The sequence below is a fragment of the Camponotus floridanus genome, unplaced genomic scaffold (genome assembly GCF_003227725.1).
Source record: "Camponotus floridanus strain SB8 unplaced genomic scaffold, Cflo_v7.5 scaffold160, whole genome shotgun sequence".
NCBI classification, from domain to species: domain Eukaryota; kingdom Metazoa; phylum Arthropoda; class Insecta; order Hymenoptera; family Formicidae; genus Camponotus; species Camponotus floridanus.
In genome coordinates, this window is record NW_020229282.1 from 302,158 (window position 1) to 327,615 (window position 25,458).

Here is a 25,458-nt window from a genome sequence, read left to right on the forward strand (position 1 = left end):
AATCAAATCATATCACTTACTATTTATTTTCTTTAAGTTTTATTAAATTTTTTAATGTACTTTTTTTAATAAATTGAAATTCAGACATTTAAAATTACAAATAATCCTGAAAAATCTCGCAAATTTGTGCGTGAAAAAATTTTGCCGACGCCGGTATTTCGAAGGCGCACACTATATATGGATATTCTTCATCGTTGTATCGTTAGCGACGACAACCGACCAAAATCTCCCTTCGGGTGCGCATCCGTACGAGTTCGTACATCGCGAGCTTGCTTGGCTTCGAGAGCCTTATATGTCAAAACGAGGGGGACGGGGGGAGAAGAGAGAGAAAGAGGGAGAAAGCCGAAGGACGCGCGAACAGCTGTGCGGCCCCTTTTGCGGAGCGTCTTTTAAAACGAGCTCGTCTTTCACGGTTACGAGAAAACGTTTTTTTCCTCGTGACTTGGATCCGATTCTTACCGAAGCATCGTTCGCCTTTATTCCAGATTCGAATCGCTCTCTTGCCGTTCGTAAGTATGAATTATGCAATGTCGGGGGTGGAAACAGGACGAGAGAGCTTTCGCGACGAACCCTTTTAAAGATGCAGCGAATAATGATCCCTCCGTCTCGACGATCGTTTCGATGACTGGGTGAATTTTTATAACGTAAATCTATCGTTATCGAGAAAATAAAAGGCGTCGGGATGAGTCAGAATATATTTAAATCCTTGACGATTTGTCTAAGATGCCATGAATCACGATTTCTTTACCTTGAAAGGTACTCAAAATCTCAAACGCTTCGTTGATTGGATGTAAGCACGTGTCGCTGATAAATGAAAGTTTTCAAGACGTGTTCAAGTACACATCTGAATCTCCGACGACGCTTTCAAGGATGCCGTAAATAAGTTTCTCCGATCCAAGAGCCACTCCAAGTGGAACGCTTTGACAATCGCATTAGCCGTGACACACGTCGAGCGAACGAATTAATAATGATAATCATGAACGCGTGCATCCGCCAAGACGACTTTTGCAATATTATCTCGGCATCTATCTGGCTCTTCATCGTTATTATTTTTAATACGTCTCTATTTCTGATTAAAAATTCCTCGATTTCTCAATTAAAACCGTAGATCATCAGCGATAATTCTCGTTTAATTCAACATCTGCGAGTCGTGGATAGCCGACTGCAAATTTCACGGTGAAGTCGAGCGCGTAAAAAAGAGGGAACGACGCATAATTGACCGCGCGCGTTTAAGTCGAGCGACAAGTGTAATTCTCGGCAATCGGAGCTCTGGATGCCGTGTCTTCTGCGGGGAATTAAAATGCCTGTCGTCGAGCACGTGCTGGCCGGTCGTTAAACGAGCTCGCCTTTTAACTCGCTGATCGAGCGCGTCCCTTCGAATGTAATTACGATTGCGGTGCGTGCGCAACGATCGACGAGAGCCCGTAACCGCGGTTTTAAAAGACAGACGAAACGATCGAAATAACTATGGACCGTCTCCTCTTCTCTCTCGACAAACGTCAGTTCAATTTAATCGACGTTTTTCAATCGAATTTTTCTTCCTTCTTGTCGAAACTTTTAATTATACAGAGTGTCTACTCAAACTTTGTAATAAAAACTTCCCCTGACCTTCCAGGTAAAGTTTTTTTGTCCAAAATTCCAGGCAAACGGAATCTTTTAGAATTTTTTATAGATGCAATTAAACAATTTCTGAAGTGAATTTTTTTATTGTGTGTCTTCTATTGCTTCCTCATGCGAAAAAATATAAAAAGCTACTTAAGTTTTAAGTGCTAAGAGATTTGAAAATACATTTAAGAAAAAAATTGAAATTTCATAAGATAAACATCTTTCATCTGCACATTTTTAATTTTTTATCACTAAAAATTACAATAAAAAATATGAACTCTCCATTCTACACGTTAAATATTTAGATACAAATAGATATATATTTGTAATTATATTTTTCAATCATATAATATATTTAAATGTGACTTGAAGACTACAATATAAGAATAAAATAATCGAGGAAAGAATTTTTTCAAAAATTCTCTGAGGCTCAATAAAATTCTATAAGAATTCCTTAATTTTTCCATGTACAAAAAAAAATTCTGACGATTAAAAATCCCTGATAATTTCAAGTTTTTCATATTTTTCTTAGAGAATAGACACTCTGTTATATCGTTTGATTACTTTATGAGAAAGATACATATTTCTTCCACCCTTAATATATGTGTTTTAATTATATAACTCGAGTCTAATCATTGATGACAAATAACTGTTATCCAGAAATTGTGACAGAATTAAAATGCCGAACAACGGATAGCGCTGTTCTAGAAAAAGACAGATCCGCGTATGCTCCTTTTTTTCTCTTATACATGGCGCAGAAATCCGCACGTGCAGAAACGGCTATTACTCGTGGGAAAATGGAATTTTTTTAAGACGTATATACGGCGGCCCCGTACGCATATAACGGGCCGCACTAAGAAAATGATCAAACCACCACAGGCTGACGTTACAGTTAACGCTCTCATTTCACGATTTACCGTCTTTCTTCTCGTCTTTTCCGCTGCTTAACTTCAACTCTTTATTAATTTTAAAGTTTTTACGCGCTTAAAAAAAGTTAAGGATGCTCCGATAATTTTTCACTCACGCAAAAGCAATTATTTGCTTATTTGTATTAAAAAATAGACATTTTCATTACAAATATTTCAAGTGAATTTCATATCGTGTGTTACAGCATCATGCTGTTATACTTTCTTCTCTTGTATTTTATTGGGTGTCCCACAGGAAATTGTTGAAATTAATCAGCTTTCATGTATATTATTTTTAAACGCATATAGAGAGCAGAGAAAATAAAATATCTTTTAATAGAAGACACATATAACAGTTTATACATGAATAGAGTCAATCAAAGATTTTTATTATTTAATAAACGTTTATAAAATATAATATCGACAATCTGAATGATGAAATATATTTTCGAACAAAGTTTCCCCTACGGAAATTGTGAAAAATTTTCGAAGATATTTTCGATATCTTGCACATTGTCAGAATTGAAACAAGTATCAAGTATCTCTTTCGTGATAAATTCTAGTATATAAAAAAATGTTATATAAAGTTTATTACAGTTTTCGAAAGATTTAGTTCTAAAAAATAGATCATTAAGATTGTCGACATTTTTTTGTAAATGCTTATTAAATGAAAATATCTCGAATAATATTGTCTTTATCTTTATATAAATAAAACTTTTAAATGTTCTTTATTAGAAGATATTTTACTTTCTCTGCAATTTATATGTGTTTATACACTGAAAAAAAAGTAATGTTGAATTAACAAAATATCAGTATAATTGGAATTTATTTTATTAATTCAATAACATTATTAATTAAATCAATACATGGTGTATTAATTTGATTAAAAATGTTATTGAATTAATAAAATAAATTCCAATTACATTGCTGTTGGTTTAACATTATTTTTTTTCTTAGTGTAATTTTCTAAGAAACTTGAAAGATATTCGTCTGATTTTTATAATATGAAAGAACCACCTGCATAGTATTTCTAATGATGAAGAGCGTGAAAGAAGGAAGGGACTCACCTGCGACAAGAGTTTCGGGAAAGTGTGCGTGTGATTGTTGTGTCCGACCGATCGTTCCGACCTCTGTTGCTGCTGCTGCTGTTCCTGTTGCTGCGTCGCGGCCTCCGATCTTAGATCGTGCCTCCATCTCAATACCCCCATCATAATCACCGGATCACCGGATAGAGACCGCCCCGGTTTAAAGAAACCACCTTCCTAGATCGCGATCAATTTCACGAGATACACGCTCGCCGCTAATTTCACTTTGTCCGGCGATGACGCGCGCTCCACTTTGACGTTCCTCGCTTTCGATCCACTCTACCTTCGATTGTCGACGAGATCGACGATCGCCGGATTGAGAACTCGGACCTTGCCGAGTGGATAGAATTTACTTTCTATCCCGCGGCGTGTAGGTGGATAGGTAGTAGGTGGGATAGGTGCAGTTTCGTCAAGACTGTCTTGTCTAGGCGTTTCACGAGGCACGTTGTCGTATGAATAAATATTCTCAGAAAACTCGGGTCCAACTTTATCCTCGCTGGTTACCTCCAAATCAGCGATATTTCCCGACTTCGCTCTTGAAGACTCAACAATCCGTGCGTGCACCTGTTGACGTACGGAAGATCTCGTCCGCCGATTACATTCTGTCCCGACTCGGGAGATCGAAGGAATACAAAGTTCCTCTCTTTCGAAAGCAACGAATACTACCCGCCGTACGATGCACAGAGAGATGGCGGTCCCGAAAACGGCGTAGAATCGCGGGGTCCGGAGCCTGAATTCGGACGATCGTCGTCGCCGATCGCGGTGGCTGTCATCCTGCGCCCGGGCGTAAACTTCGCCGCTAACTTCGCGCGAGTCCGACAAAAGTCCCTTCGAGTGTCGCCGAGCGAGGTCAGAGTAGAAAGCGAGCCGGATCGCTTTCGACCGAGATCGCGACGAGGGAGACGGAGACGAAGACGCAAGGAGATCCTGCGCGACGCGACGCGCGAGAGCAACTGCGCGCGGCAGCGCGGCGGGTTTAACTCTGAAGGTAGGCGCGAGACGGGGCGGCGCTCGAGCGGCCCACGTGACCCTGCGCCGGGAGTGCAAAGACGCGACTGAGCGCCTGGCGCGTCTGGCCGAGCGTCGCGGTGAGCGCGTTCACCGTCCCGACAGTAACGGACCAAGAAAACCGAAGCGAATGCCTCCTGCTTTTCCCCGTCGAGAGCAATATCGAGGATGAAATCAAATTCGATTATTACATCGACTTTATGGTGCCATGTTTTCGTATCAAAACAGGTCGCGGCAGGTGTCTTTCGGTCGAAATCTTTCGGGAGGGAGAGTCAATCTGTTAAAGTATTTTTGTTTATTTCCACAATTATACTTTCATTCATCTAAAATATTTATAGAAAGTTATCTTTATATTTGCAAATCGTTTTAAATAAATTCAAGAGGGTTACTTGTTTTGTTAATCATGTTATTTAATTGTAAATTTTTTATGTCATAGGCTGACGTATCTTTTTTATTCTTTTATTGTATATTAAAAGGATTTTTGTCGTTTATTTCTAATAAATATTTCATTAATAAATAAATTAAATAAATAATTTTTGATTAAAAAACGACAATAAAGACAATGCCTTCCTCTCTACATCCGTCATTGCATCGTACCCTGCCATACCCCTCGTCACGACCGACAGTCCACCTCACTGACAGTTCCCTTCACCCCTCGGCACATCGGTCTGTTGTCCAACCGTTCTTAAAACTACTCCCACCGTCGAGACTCAATCGTTGCCATGGTCGCCCCATCGAGCACGTAAACTCAATTCTTCGTAAACCGTATCATAAACTTTTCTCTAACCGCGCTATTTCCAATCAATTAGGTCAGGTCAGGCCGAGTCGTACGTCTCGATATTTTACGGTGATTTTCTCCTTTTTTCTTTATTTTTTTTCGGACAAGTCTAGACAAATCCGGCGACTGGCGCCACATTGAATATTTTCAAAAGAGAAACCCTTATCCGAATGCGGAATCTTTCTTCACTTCGTTCGTTTACGTGATTTGGAAAGTTTTATGGGTTTTTATAGGTTTTTTGTACGTGAAAAAATGTATGGTCCCTTTTGCGATATCGATTCTTTTCTTCCATATATTTTTGCTTTGAGTTTATCCCATTAAATGTCAAACGTAAAATGTCTATTTTTCACGAAACATTTCAAACATCTCACATAACAATTTTATATTAAACAAGAAAATAAATACGAACAATCTTTTGGCTTCGACAAATACTTTACATCTGACAGAAGATGATTACATACAAAATTAAATTATTTCTTGTCTAAAATCTCTACATCAACATTGACAATCATCATGTGCGATCAGACTTCTAGATTGAATTCTATTTGTAAAAAAAAAAATTTTATAAGAAATGACAGTTTTCGTTAACGCATTAGCTGACGTAGTTGAAATTCATTCGCGTACACGAGAATCTTTCAAGAGCAAGGTGAACCCCTTGGCATTCGCATGGTGAGGACAGGTGGTGCGGAAGGTGAAACCAAGAGGAAACGGACGCCGAGTTTGTGGTAATGTAGGGAGAACCAGAGGAAAAGACACGAAAAGAGAGAAAGAAAAAGAGAGGGAGAGAGAGCCGGATGTCCTTTCGTGGTCGACTTACTTCGTTGTCGACGAGGCTTCTCATTTCTTTGTGTTCGCGTCTCTTTGTTTCGTTATTTCGCTTCCCAACTTCCCGTGCCCGAAAATTCGAAAGCGTCAAATTCCTCCCTCCCCCTCTCGCTATTTACATACGCGACTCTTCAAAATTGTACACCTCACAAGTGGGTGGGTAGATGAATACAGATGAGTATCGCCTCTACGATCAATTATGTATTTCTCTTCTTTTCTAGTGAAAACAAGAGGAACTTGTAAAGATTTAAACGCAATCGGACAAATATGTTGCGCCATATGCACGAATAATGGTGAATGAAATCGAATTTGAGAGAATCGGATTAGAGAGCGAATAGAATTGTAGACTGGAATGGGATTAGCGAGTGAATCGGATATTAAATTGTAACTCGCTTCATTTCATCGATTTCGAATTATCGCCGGATAAAATGTGTCATTATACCGACATTGTGATAATTATACCGATTGCCAGAGAGCTGCTGATACATAGTGATTACACGATACACATTAATCTTTTATTAGGCAAAAGATTAGTTGTATAAAACTCGAAAGAGAGAGAAAGGGAAGAAGGAAAGAAATGATAGTCGAAAATGGATGAGCGCGTAGTAGATATCAATATCGATTTTTTTTATTGGAGTTTAGTTGGGAGATAACGAGTATTAACGAGCTGTAGCAGCTGCAGTCGATTTAAATCGCTATCAATGGCGACCATGCGTTTAACATTCATGATAACGGCTTGTTACTAGCAAATCAAAGATCAGAAGTAAAAAAAATCCTTGAAAAAAATTGTATTCAAGTAACTCAATTATCATAACTATTATTAGACTGGGAATAATTAACAAGAGAACGTCACAAGATATGAGTTAAAATAAAAGATAAATAAATTAATAATTTTACATTTGAAAGAAAGGGAAGCAAAAATGAATAAATAAATTTTATATATAAACAAAATTGTTCTGAAATATCGAATGAATCGATTTGAAAAACGAATCTTTCGGAGAAAATTTTTTCTATTCTTTGAAAGAAAAAATTACGTAATAAGATATTAATGCAAATTATAATAAATATAAAGAAAGAGAGAATGGAAAAAAATTTTCTCATGAAACATTTGTTTTTCAAGTTGAATCGCTTGATATTTCCAAGTTTCCAGAACATTTTTTTTGTAAATGCAAATTTTATTTACTCATTTTTGAAATGTAAAAATAATATAAATTTAAATATAAATTTATCCTCGTTTTTTTTTAACTCATTCGACTCGCAACGTTTCCCAGTTAATTATTCCCAGCCGTAATTCACAAACAGCACAATAATGACGATCTTTTGTGAAAAAAGGGACCCATGTGCACGAAATCTACAATCTTCACGGCCACTGCGCAGAGGGCAACAAATCTGAAAATCTTCCCGTCCATCCGACTACAGGACGACGCAGCTCGAAGCGGCAACTTCCGGCGCGCTTACCTGGTCGACCGGAAGCGTCGCGTCCCCCTTGCCTCGCCCTTCGAATGGTGCGCGTCTCATTTTATCGCGTTGCGCGAATAAGCGACGCGTTTCGGTTCGCATACAATAAATCATATCATTATTTACTACTTGAAGAAATATCTCATTTTTGTATTATATAAAACTATAAATAAATGATAATTATTTATCATTATACACTAATAGATAATCGTAAATTATTTTCGTTACTAGATTTATTTGAATAAATGAGATGATATTATTGTTTGATTTATTATTGAGTTGATCAATAATATTATTATTAAAAAAATAAATATTCATTTAATAATTATTGCAAAATCACTAAATAATAATATAAAAAAATCTCTACGCAATTTTAGAAAATACAAGACATGATTAAAACATTACTTTCTCTTCCTCTCTCTTTTAAAATGAAAATTAAATATAATTAAATATTTTTCCCTAATGTTAATTAAATTAATATTAAAAAATATTTGACTGAGTTTTAACAAATTTTCTATGTTTTTAAGTATATCAATTAAAAACTATTGCCAAATTTACAACATAAAAATACAGATTAAAATTTCTTCGAGTTAAACGGTTTCAATAGTTTTCTTTTTTTTTATCAATATGTAATTTATATGTATTTATTTCACTTTATATAAAAAATATAACAATGTCAAATATTTTTTTAGTCATTGATAAGAAAGAAAATCTTGTTACCAACCACTTTCTTATCTCAAGTCGATACATCGTTGTGTACCGTCGACACAATAGGGATTCCCTATAGTTTTTATCAAAACGTTCTGCATTATCGGCCGCAAAACTATATCTGCCGATCAGGCAGATGTGAAGTAACCGCGAAAAAAGGAGCGAATTCGGTAAGTAAAAAAGAGTACTGCTTCTCACGAGCTGGGATAGCATGTGGCATACAGATGATTACAGTAGTTTGTGTATGTTGAAATCCGGATCGCGATTCGCCAACGAGAAAGAGAACGAGAAACGCGTAATATTTCTCGAAAGCAGTTCCCATATGCGCAACTTCCTGCAGACGTATCATTTTTTTTTGCTGCGTATTCGCTACTTTTTCCCACGAGTATAAAAGTCTCTTAATTTCTGTCATTAAAAAAAAAAGATCCAACTTAAGTCGACAATAAAATAGCGAACTCCAGCGAACTGTCACGATTGATTAAATAAAGTATGATTGATTCAACCTAAGACCCTGTCGTTTTAGATTAAATTAAAAAATTAATTAAATTTTAAAAAAGCGAAGTTTTACTCGGAAAGACTTTATTCGTTTAAATATCAATTAAATTTTAATATTAAATAATTCTCCAACTGCCATACATTACTAATAATTACTGCTTTTATTAATTACATACGATTCATTTTTAATATTAAATAAAGTTTTAATGTTAATGAAAATCTTATTTAATATTAAATAATTCTTCGTTTTCTTCTGATACTTTATCGTTAATTGCTCATTTTATTAATTATACAAGAAAGTCTCTTCAACTTCAATTTTAATTCGTTTAATTCAATTTATTTTAATTCTAAAAACTTAACTTGAACATTGATATTTTTCTTTAGTATTTTTTTATTGACAGGACACGCAATTTTTCTGAATTATTCTGTATCATTCTTTTTTTTAGAGTATCGTTCGATTCTATGCCAAAAGTTCAATCATAGAATAGTAGTAACCCGACGTGGAACCGAATGCATCTTCCTCCATTACGATCTAAAGAATGTTTTCTTTAACACGCCAATTTAACACGTGACTGGGACAATTTCACCTTCTTCCGAAACGAAAACAAATTGTCTCAGATGGGAAACGAGCGATTCGTCTCGAGTTTTTCGTCTGCATCCCGGCAACCGTGACGAATCGCGTTGTTCATTCATCTTGACTTCCTTTCCTCCTCGCTCGCGTTGTCCATTCATCTCCGGCTCGTTCGCGCGCAAACGAGTAGGCCGTCGCCTTCAACAAATGCGTACAGCGTCGCACACGCGAGATTTACATAAGCGACTCGACGATAATTGCGCGCAAGAAACGGACAATTAAGAGTAATTTGAATGAATGAGCTTGGAAAAGTGCGAGTTATCTCTTTTAAAAAAATTAAACGAGTTAATCGTTCCTTTTGGTGAGCTGTTTCATCGCGTATAAAAATAGTTGGGGAAGATTTTTTGGATTATTACTATAAGATTTCTTTGTAAACTTTTAAACTTTATAAGAAAAACGTTCGTCTTATTCCTGTAAAATTTTCTTCGAGTAATACACAAGTTTATTGTGGATCGTGACATGTTGATTTTTAATCTCCCAGACACGTATATATATTTATAATGTCGGTCACGCGCGAACGTGAAACTTTGGCGACGATTGTTGATCTCATATCGGGCGCGTCGAAGCGATTACTTAGGATTAAATTGACCATAAAGGCGTGAGATAGAGGCAAAGCGTCGTAAATTTGGACATAGTTCAGCTTTTGAACTGCTCGTTAGATCGCGGTTAAACGCGTGATATTTGAAAACGAGGGGTTAATAACAGTTCTTCCGAGATATACGGGCACCGGTATCGCATAAGTATTATACGTCATAAGTCGCTTTAAATTGAGCAATAATGATCGTGAATATTTTTACTTTAAAATATAAATATATAGTTATTATTAAGAGACGCTGTAAACGAGAGGCTTAATTATTTCGATGGCCCAGTTGCACAATTCTAGTTAATCCGAGTTTAAGTAGTGAATGGACCAATCAGGACCCAGTTTAAACTCGGATTAACCCGAGTTGTGGAACCGGGCCTATAGAAATTTTCTACACGTTTTATAAGGATCTTACTCCGAAAATCCTCCTGCTGTATTTTAATGTCATTTTTATTACACATACCTGAGAAAAGTATGACGGTAGAACGCAGCGTTGATCATCGAGACGTGAACTTTGCACTCGCTCAAGCAACTCGAACAGATCTTGCGTCGTGCTCTGTAACAGATTTTTCAGAATGTCTTTGAATCGCGCGTCTCTTTTCCCTTTCTTTTATTTCTCCCGCTTTTCTTTTCACGATCGCATTCACACATTAATTAAACGTAATCACAAACTAAGCGTCGAGAGAAAGTTTTAATTAAAATAGAATCAGTTGGAGACTAATGCGATTAACTCACTTTGACTTTCTCCGAATTGGAGCCTTGTCTGTCATCTTCCACGGTGGTGGATCGCCGCGACTCGGGCTCGTACACAGATTGCTCCAACTGCTGCCTCCTGTAAAATTAACGAGTCAGATTAGTAGAGAGCCTTTTCGTAAACAAAAAAAAAAGAAATTCGTCAAATTGTTATCACGTTATAATTTATTACAAGATATCCATTCAAATATTGTAAAAGAATTTCCTGAAAATTCCTCTTTTTCTAGGTAATACACGAGAATTTTCTGAGAATTCCGAGTATTCCATGGAAGGAAAAAATATCCCATGTTAGCTTGTTTAATCAAGACTCCTATCCTCTCATTATAACTAATATACTGAAAGGTATAATATTAAATGTATAATATTAAAAAACGAAAGACAAAAGAAATCATTTAAATTTTATTCCACAAAAGCTTCTAGATAAATTAGTTTCTTTGTGTGCTGCACCAATCAGGCGGATTAGATCGATAAAGTATGTCAAATTCCTCCTTCCCCTTTCTTTTTATTATTATTCCGCATTAGCAAATGCATATGCATAATTCCAATCGATTTTTTCACTTGATCTCTCTCTTTTTTTCTCTCTCTCTCTCTCTCTCTCTCTCTCTCTCATCGGTACACTTCTTAGCCGAGTCTATCTGGAAAAGTGCACAGGGTTAAACGCAGCCGGCAGAAAAATTTTGCATCTCTTGGTGGATATTGGCTGCATCGAAAACACGTTCCGATCGATCGATCGATCTGCCTGCGCGCGATCCCATAAGGCAAAGTGCATCATTACCGGTTGTCGTGTATTAAGAAATAGGCGTATTAACATATTTCCGCGCGCGGAGGCACGTAATAACTCGCTCCGTATCTAAGTTACACCGATATTATTACGAGACATGCTTCTCTCCTTCCCTCTCTATTTCCCTCTATCTCTTCTGTAGGCCGTAAACGATATTGCGGCGACGCGTGAGTAAATCTTAAGGTGAAACGCTTTGTGAGGCTCGACTCGGAGCAGCCATTTGTGGGAGGAAAACTTGCGGTAGACACAACGCGCGATAAATAACGAAGGTAAAAGGTAAAGTGAAATATATTGTGGCGCGCAAAGACGTAATTCACACATTGTGTGTGTATCTATGTCGCTGATAATGACAAGGCGTTATCAAAATGGACGAATTAACTGCCTCGCTCTGCTCAATGTTTCGATGAGAAAATGATATTTTATCTCGTATACCCGGTCTAGAAATATTATAAAAATACTAGCAACGTTATAATAATACTTTATTATAAAAAGACTGAGAATTAAATGAATCTCGAATTATATGAAACCGTGTCGTTTTATGAAAACTCATAAATTATCGCGAGTTTTAGCTTTACTTTCAATAATTCTGTAGCTGAAACCTGCAAGTTTTCATCTTTGGGACATATGCTCGATATTTCTTTCCTTTTAAAAGGTGAAACTTTTTCTACAATTGAAAAATATGGAACTATAAATTTCTTACCATCCGACAAAAATTATACGCAAAGACTCGCAAGCGAGGACAAAGCGAGAGACATTATTTCGCGCTTCAGGCATTTCGCGGCAATTTCTTTCTTTAACAGCCAGAATAATTTGTCTAAATTAACAAAGACTATAACAGAGCTTTTCTCTTCTCTCTCTATTAGAAATAAAGCTAAAGAACACGCTCTTAACAATTTACGAGTTTCCAGTAAAATAATACCAGCTTCGTGTCCATGCATTTAATACATTTAATTTAATACCCTCGAAAGTTTGATGTCAGCGATTCAAGGGTAAAAAGTTGCCAACGATCTTTCGACAATGAAAGGAAGAAAAGTGATCCCGGATTCATTAGGAAATACTCGACTGAGAGCGGCAATGTGCAATTTTCTGAAATACTCTGACTATAAATTCTAATAAGGCACCGGGGCCCTGGTCGAATTGAGCTCGAGTAACTACTCGGAATGCTCTTCTGCATAACGCAAACTCTTTGACTGCGAAACGAGTACTCACGTCAGAGGCGTAGGTTGGTCTCCTTTTTTTCCTTTTTTTTTTTTATGAAAAGAGAAAAATCCGCTACAGAAGCACGGGACATTTTTAGCTGAATTATAGCTACATCGTTAAATAAATATTTATTTCGTAAATGCTTACTTTCAAAACACTCTGTATAATTAAAAATTTTCATTTTAATATATGAAATTTTCATTATAATATATGAAAACATATTTGATATTTAAAATAAAGCTAATTTTAAAAATTCGATATTTCTGTGAATTAATGTCGCCTTTTTTGATATTTTTTAAGCCGCAATCTTACAATATGCGTTTGTCGAAATTTATAAATAACGAAATCTAAAGGAAACGGCTGATAAAAATCTAGAAAAAAAACTTTTGCTTTCCTCTCTCCTGTACTTATTAAAATTTCTAAAATTCGCAAACTCGAGCTTACGCCACTGCGTCCATTCCAAATACTCGCTGACCAAAACGCGAGAGAGAGATCGAGAGATCGGCGCAATAAGCGAGATAGCAATTATCCAGGCTCTGTGTGCCGCAAAGAAATAATCGCTTCGTACGATCGTATTTCTATCGCAGAGAGAACTCGGCCTCGCCAAAGGATCCGAGAGGAGCGCACGAGAAAATCGCGCGTAAGACGTAAAGCGTAAACGGCCGCCGTCGATTCATTGGTCATTCTTCGAAATTCAAGGGCGCGAGCTGGCTCTAGCCGAGCGTTAAATTGTTGAATAAATCGAGTCTATGCATGAAACGCACGCTCACCACGCGAGCAATCCGATTAATCGAGCGAATATGCTGTATTAATTGCGATTAATTCAAAATGAGAGTTCGGGGAATAATTTTTTGACGGGCAAATAAAGTTAAAAATTGGGATAAATTTAGCAACGATGTATTTGGAATTGCCCAAACCCTGAAATGAGACAGCTTAATTCGGGACATCCCTAAGCGAGCATGATGCACTGGACAGAAACAAGACGCGCGACCGCATCTGGCGACAGCTGCGGATTTTTCGGGATGGCAAATGATGACGACGTCATCTCGGCGGTGGCATCCTTTCGTTTGTGGTTCATTGCATGGTTCTCGTTCGAGGGAAAAGAGAGAAGAAAATTGCCCTACAATTGCGTACAGTGTTTTAAATTCGCCAACAATTTCACGACAAGTCGGCAATTACGCAAATGTGGGATAAGAGATGTCTATGTAAATTCTAATGTTTCTAATATTTTTTTCCAGAACATGTTTTGAAACGTACATTTTATTTTTTTCATTCATAATGTTTATTTTCTATTTATTCTTTTCATATTTCGCGGTGATATTAAATCTTTATTATGTTAATTTTAACGAATTATACGTGTATATATTTATCATTGTATTATTTCTTAAATATATTTCTTAAATATATTAAATATGTAAATATATTTAAAAAATATTTTTATTTGTATATTTGTTGAGTATCATATATTTCTAGTATTTTTTATTATTTTTATATATTTTTCAAATAAATATATCATATCGTATTTCTAGTACTTTAAAAAAAATATACGTATATTATTTCATTTTTAATGTAATCGCACATTAAATATTTTATTCTGTCTAACGCAAATAGAACATGTATTCAGCAAGAGTACTTGTATCCCACTCGAATGCTAGCGTTGGCAAAACCGATGCAATTTGCATCAATTCTGTAGTGCATCACGTCATTCTAGCGAGCGATGCAACAAGACAAAAAAATAACAAGTTTTTCGCGTGACAATGTGAAAGTTTTGCGAAAGTGACAATCCCGCATTTCTTTTTCTCTCTCTTTCTTTCACGCTTTTGTTTCCTCTCGACACAAGAAATTCGCACGTTTCTGAAACGACTGACGTGATCTTTCCTTCTGCGACTAGTATTTATCGTCGTATCCAATAATTGCGCATTCCGCACACTCGGTCGAACGCCATAAAGGACCACCTCGGAACCCAAGTTCTTGTCGCGCCATAACCGGGTTTAATGCCAGAAGGAAGCAACGGGAGAAATAAGCAAAACTGAGCAAAAAAATGAACCTCTACTAGAACTGTTCCTTCAATATGAATTATTCGCGAATTTTAATCCTTTGAGGACGACGGCTATCTCTTTAAAAAATCACACTTATATCAAATTTATAAAAAAATATTTATTTAATGAAAATATTGTTTTAATTAAAAATGTGTTAAATTACGATATTTCCTAAAGAAATCAATAGACCATCATACTCTACACATTTATTTTGACTCTGATTCTTTTCTTCCTTTCTGACTGATTGGCTACAAATGTTACATCTTCATTTTCTTTTTCCATCAGACTCAAGTTTAATAAAAGAAAGAAAATGCCAGTTTCAATTGATTTCGCATGTTGATTGATAATCTCTTTGACCAATTAAACTCTGAAGTCATCAAATTGATTTTATCAGAAAACGAAATTTTTTCAGGAGAGAAATGAGTGAAAAAAACATAAAATTGAACATAAAATTGAAGCTTATCGATTAAAGTTAAAAAATTTATACATGTATGTTTGCCGTTTCTTGAAAAAAAAAATCTCAAAAGATAAACATTTGCCATCTTCAAAGGATTAAAAATTTCGATTTTAATATCTCAAATAAATCTCGATTGGCCGTGCTAGACTTAACGATCGCAAATTTGCTCAATTCTCGAGCCTCCTCTGTAACCAATGACAGTATTTGTTAATTCTCAAGCAGACAATACACTACAATACAATCTCGTCGCGATTGACATTTATCGTTTTATCTATTCGTCGACAAGCCGCGCATTCCGCCGCGACCCGCCATTGTCGTTTTTCCATTCCAAGCCGATTATTACGCAAACGAGATCACCTCTTCTCCCCACCATTCCTGGCCTTAACCGGTCCACTCAAATAATATCGCATAATTTCGCGCATGAATATTTTAATGCTTCGCTTTTAATCTCTATAAACGTATAATATATAATTTAAATGCCTCTCTAACAATCCAAAAAAAAACCAAACAAACAATAAAAAACGTGACTAAATCTTCCAACAACACAAATAAAATAAATGTGATGTGGAAGTTTATATATAAATTAAAATTATATATTTTATATTCCCCCAGAATTTCTTCAACTTTTCGAATGTCTAATTTTTTGCCCGATCAAACTTCATCCGAAAAATCGTTGAACATCTCGCTCGCCGCTTGAAAAAGCTTGGGGTTTACGTCATTTGTATTCAACGTATGGAATTGCGCACACGGTTCTCATTGGATCGTGTTTCTTCGAAATACTCGACGCGCATCCGGGATCCACGGAATAATGAACGCGCCCAATTAGACGAGTTAATTTAATAAAACGCTCCAATGACGGTTCTCGGTCGAAAACCGTCGACGGCCGGACGCTCTCGACGCAGGACGAACAAAGGAAAAATTAGCGCACGCCAGGATGAACGTCCTAATAATTGCCGCTCGTAATCCGGTGGGTACACTCACGGAGATTACGCTCCAAGTGTTTTGTTCGTCTCCGATGTCTAATTTAGGCAACGTGTTCCCTTTCAAGGCCGCCACTTTTCATTTCAAACAGGATATCGCGACAATCTCGTCCAAATTAGCGAGGGAATATCTCTTCTATGATAATAAAACGGGGAATAATATAATGTCCTTGCATTGTATCTCGTTCCCATTTTATGGGAAGATTATTATCACTTTAAAATTTTCCCAAATGTAAATTATGCCGACAAAAGTAAAATGAAATGAGCAATAAAAAGCTTCGTGTTTCTCAGCTCGCAAACAAAACTGACTCGGTGTCGATGAATTGCGTCGGAGATTGAAAGGTCCGAAATCATTCACACATTTCATTTCTCCGTAAAAAGAATCGACGATAATTTTACAAATGACACGCGCGTGCGTTACGACATTTTTTATGCCCCGTTTCAAGCGTGCCCAGGCGCAAAAAGGGGGAAAGGGGACGATTAACATCCCGACTGCAGCCTTGCGCGTTTTGCGGAAAGCAAGAGAAAAAAAGGGGAAAAAAAAGAAAAGGAAAAAATGCGAGCGAAGTGTACACGCGAATGGAAAGTAACCGGACAAACGAGTTCTCTGCGGCAGACGCCGTGCCACTTGCGTGTTGCAAAATCAATTTTGCAATGCGCGCGCAGGATGACAACCAATCCGAAATCCCGAACCAAGTTATCGAAACCGTAATCAATTTTCGCAACTAACTGCGAGTGTGTTAGCATAGTAAAAAAAAAAAGCGCGTATCCAAGAGAAATATTTTCGAAAAAAAAAAATTAAAAAATCGAAACATCACTATTAATGTGCAAAAATAGCTAAGATGCTATTCAGTGATAAAAATCGCAAATCGATAATCATATTTTTATACGATATTTTAAACAATGTATGAAAATTAATGGAATCAGCTTGAAATTTTCTATTAGAAATATTAATTGCGTTAATCGTGATCTTTATTAATCCATCATTTTCTTTTCAAAATAAATTTACCCACGTGAAAATTGAAAAAATGTGCGCCACATTTTCGGTAGAAGATGAAATTTGTACATTTACTCGAACGTTTCGCGAATTTAAAACACGTGTTTTATATCTCAGGTAATAAAATTATACGATATTCTAAAACAATGCGTGAAAATTGATGGGATTAGCTCGAAATTTTCCATCGGAAATGTCAACGATAATCGTGATCCTTGTTAATCTATTATTTCTTTTTTCGGAATGATTTTATCTACGTGAAAATTGAAAAAATACGCGCCACTTTCGGTAGAAATTGCTTTTGGACATTTATTTAAACGTTTCGCGAAAAATTAAATTTCAAAAACATGTATTTTTTCGCGAAATCGAGAATCACCTGTTTTTCATGCGTACATATCTCGAAAAACTATATTTATCGCGCGGCATATTAGACATATAAAGCAATCCGAGAAAATCGCGAATAGAGTCGCCACCGCGATCGTTGCGCCTCGATTACTGCTCGATAAATCGCGCCCGGGCCCGAACGAGAATTTTATCTCGTGAAAGTTATCGCGCAAGACTGTCTTTATTTAGTAGATACACAACGGATTTATCACTTTCGACAAAAATATATCGTACACATATATATATATATATTGTCGACTAGAATGTTAGTAGGCATTCAGGAAACGTAACGCGACTTGTATCTCATGATCAACGACTCCCCCACTCGTACATAATTTATAACGATAAGATATTACAATGTGTCCTACTTCTTTTCAATTTATCGACGCGTAATTATATAGCTTAGGCAAGAGAATTGCTGCGCCGCATTTTATCGGACAAAATAAGATTATTCGTTTCCACACGTGCATGCATCGTACTATTTAATTTTAGAGCAATTTATATTAAATTAGAATCGCGTTAAAAGAATATAAAAAAAGTATATTAATAAGTAATTATATATCAGAGCTTTTACACGAACGGTATTCTCGTTATTACGGTAAATGCGTAGAGAGGCCTTCATCGGCTAATCGATGCATATGTGTATGTCCTTTACGCATTCTCCCGTACATTCCCGATGCATTCCATTACGTAATACATTGACTATCTATGGGTCAAGTCTTGATCGATACATCGCTCCAATCGATCCAGAGGCAATAAATCTCAAAGAAATATCGTGTATCTATTCTATTGTGATTCTAATACATATTATTGGATGCTATTGTTATTCTAATATGTATTCTAATATGTCTTGTTTGATATATAAATGAATCAAATTAATCCTTAATGCTTTTACGATGACTATTAAATGCTCATTCAAATGTGTCACATGTTTGAAACATCACTTAAAAATTTTAGTCTTTTATCAAAGTTCCTCCTCCTTCTCTCCCTTCATTCTTCCTGTCCAACCGCGATAACACTATCGTAAAAAATGTAACAAAATAAATCTTTTTTTCGAAAGCATCGCCCATCGGTGTCGCATTTTACGGCGCGAAAAGGGTCCCGAAGATTGACGGACAGATGTGTCCAGGAAGCAATTCTCGTATGCGAATATCACGCATGAATATGTTAACATACACACGTGCACACATGCGCATCATCGCGCGCGCAAACGCTTATGATTGATTGCGCGACCGAAATCTTTCGTCCTTGTTTTCATCTCTTTCTCTCTCCATTTGATCTCAAACGGCCATATGGGCTCTTTTTATTTCTTATTCCTTAGAAAATATTTTTCCCGCTAATTTTATCTCGATTTTTCAAGATAAAATTGATTTTTTTATTCTTTATATATCCATCTTGATTCGTAAAACACTTTTCTCTACTTTTTCATTCCTAGAAATCTTTTACGAAAACATTCGGTCGGACGTGTGTAATAAATGGATTGGATTAAATAGTGCGAGAGTACCCTTTGTATCGATAATAAATCGAGCCTTAGAAATTTGACCCACCTGTACCTGTGTGAACTCGGTGGATAATCCGTTTGTTGTGTATGACAGCACTTTTAATGCCGATTTTATTCGACCGAGAAGAAATTGAAACACATGTAAATGATAATAATAAAATTTATTGTAAATTCAAGTTAATTTAAAAGTATCGAAAGTATCGTGTATTTTGATTTGTTTAAAAAACACAAACATATCGCACAAAATTGAAATTAGAACCTATTATAAAAATTAAATTAGATTATATCCATTATAAATTAAAACGAAGAATGAAATAATTAAATTGAATTTACAAGGAAATTTACTTTATTAATTATAAATTTATGAATAAATCTTTTTATTACAAATATTAGTTAAAGAGAAAATTAGCATTGTTACGATCATCTGCTAGATTCAGTAGTCTTTTCATCGCGTCACACATTTGATTATAACAAATATAGGTGTGTACACGTAGGCGCGTTTAGTTTACTTTGTCAAAATTTTATCGGGATTCTCTCCCTTGCTTTTGTCGGCAACGACTTCATCACGACGAAATGGAAATTCGACGAATCGATAAATCGGCGGCTGACAACGTCAACCTATCGTGATTTATGGCGTGGCCCATATTAGCGATACTATTTTTTTTCTCCGAATCTCGAACGTCGGGGTGATCGTTCATCAACCCCCTGATGAACAAATCAAGCGACATATGCGCAAGCGAGTGCACTATATCGAATATTCGGTCGTCCGACGATTATCATTTGTCAAGCGAGGCTTTTTTTTTCCAATACACTTTCCCAATCGAATAATAAAATAATTCTGCCTCGAAAAATTTCCTAACGAAAATATAACATTCGATATTCATGGCGCAAATATTACTCGCTTTGATGTCACAATTTACAATTCGCGAACGAATAAAATACGAGAAAATAAAATTTAAATAAATACTTTTGTTGATCGAAACAACGGGTTGTTTTTCCTCGAGAATTTTTTCGTCATAAAAAATACAAAAAAAAAAAATGATAGGTCATCGTCGGATCTATGAATACTACGAGTACGTCATACGTTTGTGCTCGCAGTTTTCTGTCACACCCACATGTGCTCGACTTCAAATGCAGTTTCGTGGTGCGGAATATGCTGGACCGTAATGCAGTCTCGCATTGTCCGGCCGTTTGCATTTAATGGTATACGAGGCGAGGATCGAATAAGAAGAGAGACATATTCCCATCCCCGTGCTCGACGCGACCATAAGCGGAATTCAAGACTTCTTTATTTATTTAAGTATAAACTTTCCGCGAGGTAGCATAAAATGTCCTTTATTATTAAAGCATCTTTTGCGTATTAAATTTGTTTCGAAAAATTATCCACGTATTCCAAAATGAAAATTACACAGATCGAATATATCATCAAATTAATCACTACATATGTTTAATTATTATTTAATTATTGTTATCAGAAGCATTATTTAGATATTATTATATAATTCATCTTGCATATATTTTTTCTCGATGCTTTTCTCGAGATTTCTTAAACCTCGCTTGAAAAATATAAACTAAAATATAACTCCTTAATAACGTTTCTTTCAAGCTAATATGCAATCCCGCAATGTCACTTTATTTGTCTCTAGAAAACGCATCGCGCATCTCTAGAAAAAACAATTAAACGAGAATTAATACTGTCGTTCGCGTGGTGTCGCGTGTGTTTGGACAGAGGCCAAAAAGACAGGAGAGAAGAAAAATAATAAATAGAGAGTCCCTCGTAATTTCGGGGGTTCAGGGATCCGCCCGTCCGTTCGAGGGGTTGACAGCGACGTGATATATGCGTGGCAGCATATGTCGCTCGGCCAAATGTATGCGTATACGTTGATACGCACCTCCGGCATCTCTACACGTCAGGAAAATATGCGACACCCTGTGCACAAGCGCGAGATACGTCTCTCAGGGACGCAACAGCAATAAGGCAGCAATAGGAAGCAGCGTTTCCGGACATACCGAGCAAACACGTGGAGCGATATTTTATAGTTTTAATTTTTTTTGTTCTCAAAATTTAAGAAAAATTTTATTTTACTAGAAAAAAAATTATTCTTCGTAAATTAAGTATTTTATTTTGAATATCGCGCGACGTTATACTTTTTGACATTTCTGTATTAAAAATATGTACGCATTATTTATATTAATTTTAATTATTAATTTTATATATTAATTTTAATTTATTTATATTAATTTATAAAACTGCAGTAAAATGTAATATCACAGAATAATAACAATACGTAATAAAAAATAATCTGACTAAAGATTCCGTTAAACAAATTTTACTTCGGATCCGGAGATCCTGCTTGCGCGCCTGCCGAAACACACGGAGACTCGTCCTTGCATTTGCATAGACCGTATTTCTCCTCTCATTATCATTATTATAAGCACACTTCGGCATTGTGCATCGAGCATAATGCTGCTGCACCCCAGCGCGGTATCTCGTTGACATTTGCATCCCGACAAAGAGAGCATTCACGCCTTCTTTTTCGTCTCTCTCTCTTGTTCTCCTCCTTCCTATCTCTCCTCCGATGGCACCCTCGAAATTCTACGTTCGAGAGAGCACCTTCGTTGCCGATTCACCGTGCAAAAGTGCCGCGGTTATCGTCGTCATGCACTTTAGAGAGATGTGCATTTAATACGCACGTGTTCCTCCTACTGTGTCGAATAATTGACGCGGTGGTTTAAAAAAAAACAAACATTTCTCTTAACGCGAAAAGCACTTATTTTATCTCTGGAATTTTATTTCGAAGCCGATTAACGAGCCATTAAAAATCCACTTTAGTCAATCCGCGAAAAAATTCGAGACTTCGTTTAGAATTTTATGTATATTTTCGCGCAAAGATTAAAGTTTCATTTATAATTTTACGCGCCGTATACTCTGATCCTTTCAACGCTTTCTGTATTTTACGTCATGCGCGTAAATTTATAAATAGAACCTCCATCCCCGAACTCCGTCGCGAATAAAAGCAACGACAGCTTTTAATCGAATATTTCTCTCTTTTTGCAAAATCCGACCGTGTACACACACGTATACACGTATGCCCATGTGTGTGTGTACACAGAGTGTACTCTATGTCCACGTTATTATATTCAGCGGAATTGAGTGGCATTCGTCGGCGAGATCGTTTTTGCAAAACAATGTTTCGGCTCGCCGACCAAGATACGTACGAATGCAAATCGAAGCGAGCGAGCGAGAGTCGAATACAAATACTCGCTCGGCGTCGTAAACACGGAATCGTACTGCATTCACATGCACGACCATGGCTATACATAACGATATCTTATTAGGCAGCTTTCCCAAGCAGATGACGTCGAAAATACAACTACGAGGGCTACGAATAGCACGCGGTTTGGATTACACATATCTTTGGTTTCTATCGAGATACTAGCCCTCCGGCTCTTTCCCTCTCGTGCCACGTGCATGAAAAGCTCCCCCTCCCCCTCTCGGTCGATTTAACGTCAGGTATGGGGTTAATCGACTCGGATGTGACGCTTCGAGGTGAACCGAACATCGATATTTTCTCGATAATATATGGTTGATCGGAGAGTCACGTATTATATTAACCATTTCGTATTATCTATTGAATGGATAGTCATCAGAGCTTTAATGATTTTATGTAAGATTATCGTGTATAAAATATGTAATAATGCTTATAATGGAACTTGATGTGTGGAAGTATTTTATTATACATCCTTTTTATAGACAACACAACAGTACACGCATATAATTTGAAGATTGTATTTTTCCTCTGATGAAATTTCTGTAAATGTATTTTCTCTCTCTCTCTCTCTCTCTTATAATTCTTTCTCCCATTTTACGGAAAAATCATTTTATTATATTTTCATATAAGAGGAAACAATAGAGATATAATAAAATTATTTCCAAATTGAGGATAAAAAATATATTTTATTTAATATTATAAATAATTAATAATATTATATATATAATTAATATTGCTCTATATAAAACATATTAAAATTCACATATACCAGCAAAATCAAGGAAATATTTTATTTTACTTTCAAAATGTTGAGTTTAAAAAATTTTTCAACTTTTTCCTTCCTTGATACACAGTTCTCTGACATTTCAATTAGTTTTTCTCGCGCACTGGATTTCGCTCAACTGATTCATGCAGAAGGTACGAATGCCTGTGGCAATTCTGGACCCACATTCAACGATATGTCCATATGCCAATGGGATTAGAATTAGAGTACTTATGTCGCACGCGCCGCAGAATATATACGGTGGTAATTCGCTTTGATGCCCGCTGACGTTTTAAACGTCACGACCGCATCGACACGCTCCGATTTCCATCGGAGACGCGCGCCAATTTATGGTCATGTAATACGCGTGTAATTCGCGGTTATTTACACTTCGTTTCCCAACCATATGGCGAATTTTCATATCTTTCCGTTAAAAGCCCCGGAGCCTTAAATATTGAATTTGAACGAATGCATATAACATTAAAAAAAAAAAAGACAAAAAATTATAAATACTATTTCATTATTTCTTAAAAATATCCAGTCCCTTGTTTAATTATCGTGCGCGATAATAAAACCATCTCGAGTAGTCTACTCGTTTAATCTTACGAAGGCAGCTCATAATTATTCGCCGATCGAGTCGGACAACGTGTAATCCGGATAATCGCGAGAAATTAATTTGATTCGTACGCTCGGATCCCTGACGTGCAAAAAACCGAAACAACTGCTACTTAAATATCTCGCGAGTAACGACACGGTGAATGAATATCGCCCCCGTTTCATCCTGCCATGATCGCCGGTTAAGAGATTAAATGCGCGCGTGGCAGCCGATGCTATCAGCTGATCGTACATCGGCGAACGCATCGCCGTATACCGTTTTTCGTTCCCCTATGCCACTATGTTGCATAAACGGGGCTACGGCTATCATTATACCACGGCACGCATGCTTATTTCCACATAGTTTAACCGGTAATTTCCAAGTTTACTCGCCGAGCGCGGATTTCCCAGCGGAATCGCATACCTTCATCTGTCTCGGTATAAACTGCTCGGAATTTGGGAAACGGGTATTTTGTAATTAAGCCAAGAATTTAGCAATTACTCGAATCGCGAGAAGCGATCTAGATTAAGTTCACGACGAGTAGATTGATGCAATATATTTTTCATGTTTTATATAATAAATAAATGTATATTCTCTCCTTTAATTCTCTCTGGAAACAAACAAAGTCAGCGAAGAGAAACCTTTAATTAAAATCTGTATTTTCGTAATAATTTTATTTCAACCTTGCTTGTCGACTTTGACATGCTTTCCGAGAGTATAATCTACTAAAAATAAAGCTCAAAGTGAGCTTTGATGCCAATTTTTTTCATTGCAATTTAATTAATGCAAATCGTGAAAGAAGACTTTATCATTATATGCCCCGAATTAAATGATTAAAATTGAAATTCACGACAATAAAATTTAATCAAATAACAGTTTTGTATGTTTAACGTTAAATCGGATTATAACGTTAAAGGTAGTGGAGTATAAATGAATAAAATTAAAAAATTTTCGATGCGAAACCGTTGGCGAATCCACAAGGATTATTATCAATTCGCGCGATGACATTTGCGATTGTCGCAAACAGCAGATGTTTAATAAAACGATATATTCGCGAAACAATATGACTCGCCGGAGGGCGAGCTTGTCTACCGATTGCACACAAAACGCACGGGGTAAATTGATAAACGCTTGATTCGGCGCTTTGTACATGCACGTTGTCGATTCCCTAATTGATATTTGACTTCGTGCTGGATTTGCGTGATCCGATCAATGTCCACTCGCGGTGGCTCGCGCGATAAAACACGAGTCGGAAAGCGGCCCTTGAAACGAATTACATAACGTGTGGCAATAATCTCCGGGATTGATTCCGGTTGAAATTTTCACGTATCGTTTGCACCCCGTTTATTACCACCCAGGAGCGCTTGAAAAGGGTGCGAGACCAGTTCTTCTGGTCCATTACGTAACCGGACATGTCCATTCCGATGTACGTGATGTATATTTCTGGATTAAATCATTAATCATTTCGGGGATTCTGTCTCTTTCTAAACCGACAGATGGCTATTTATCTGTTTATATACGAATGAATTCTTTATACATGTGTGTCTGTGAGAATCATAAATGACGTTGATAAATTCGGGGAGACTCGTAAGAAATGTTATCGATGAAAAATGATTTCTTTGACGGTCATTGCTCTAAAAACTCATCATAAAAAGCGG

At 36.5% G+C, this 25,458-nt stretch overlaps 1 protein-coding gene across 5 annotated transcripts in view; it reads right to left on the minus strand.

Moving 5' to 3' along the window:
• LOC105249042 (rap1 GTPase-activating protein 1) overlaps window positions 1-25,458 on the minus strand; it is a 101,313-nt gene that overhangs the window by 27,283 nt on the left and 48,572 nt on the right. For 4 of the 5 annotated variants that reach the window (XM_011254186.3, XM_011254187.3, XM_011254188.3 and 1 more), the window contains 2 exons: window positions 10,817-10,913; window positions 10,545-10,637 (listed from right to left, as the gene is read on the minus strand). In XM_011254186.3, the coding sequence (XP_011252488.1) occupies window positions 10,545-10,637; window positions 10,817-10,913 (190 nt within the window). Of the gene's footprint in view, window positions 1-3,577; window positions 4,883-10,544; window positions 10,638-10,816; window positions 10,914-25,458 lie in introns of those variants that run through there. The other variant, XM_011254194.3, reaches the window with a different exon arrangement.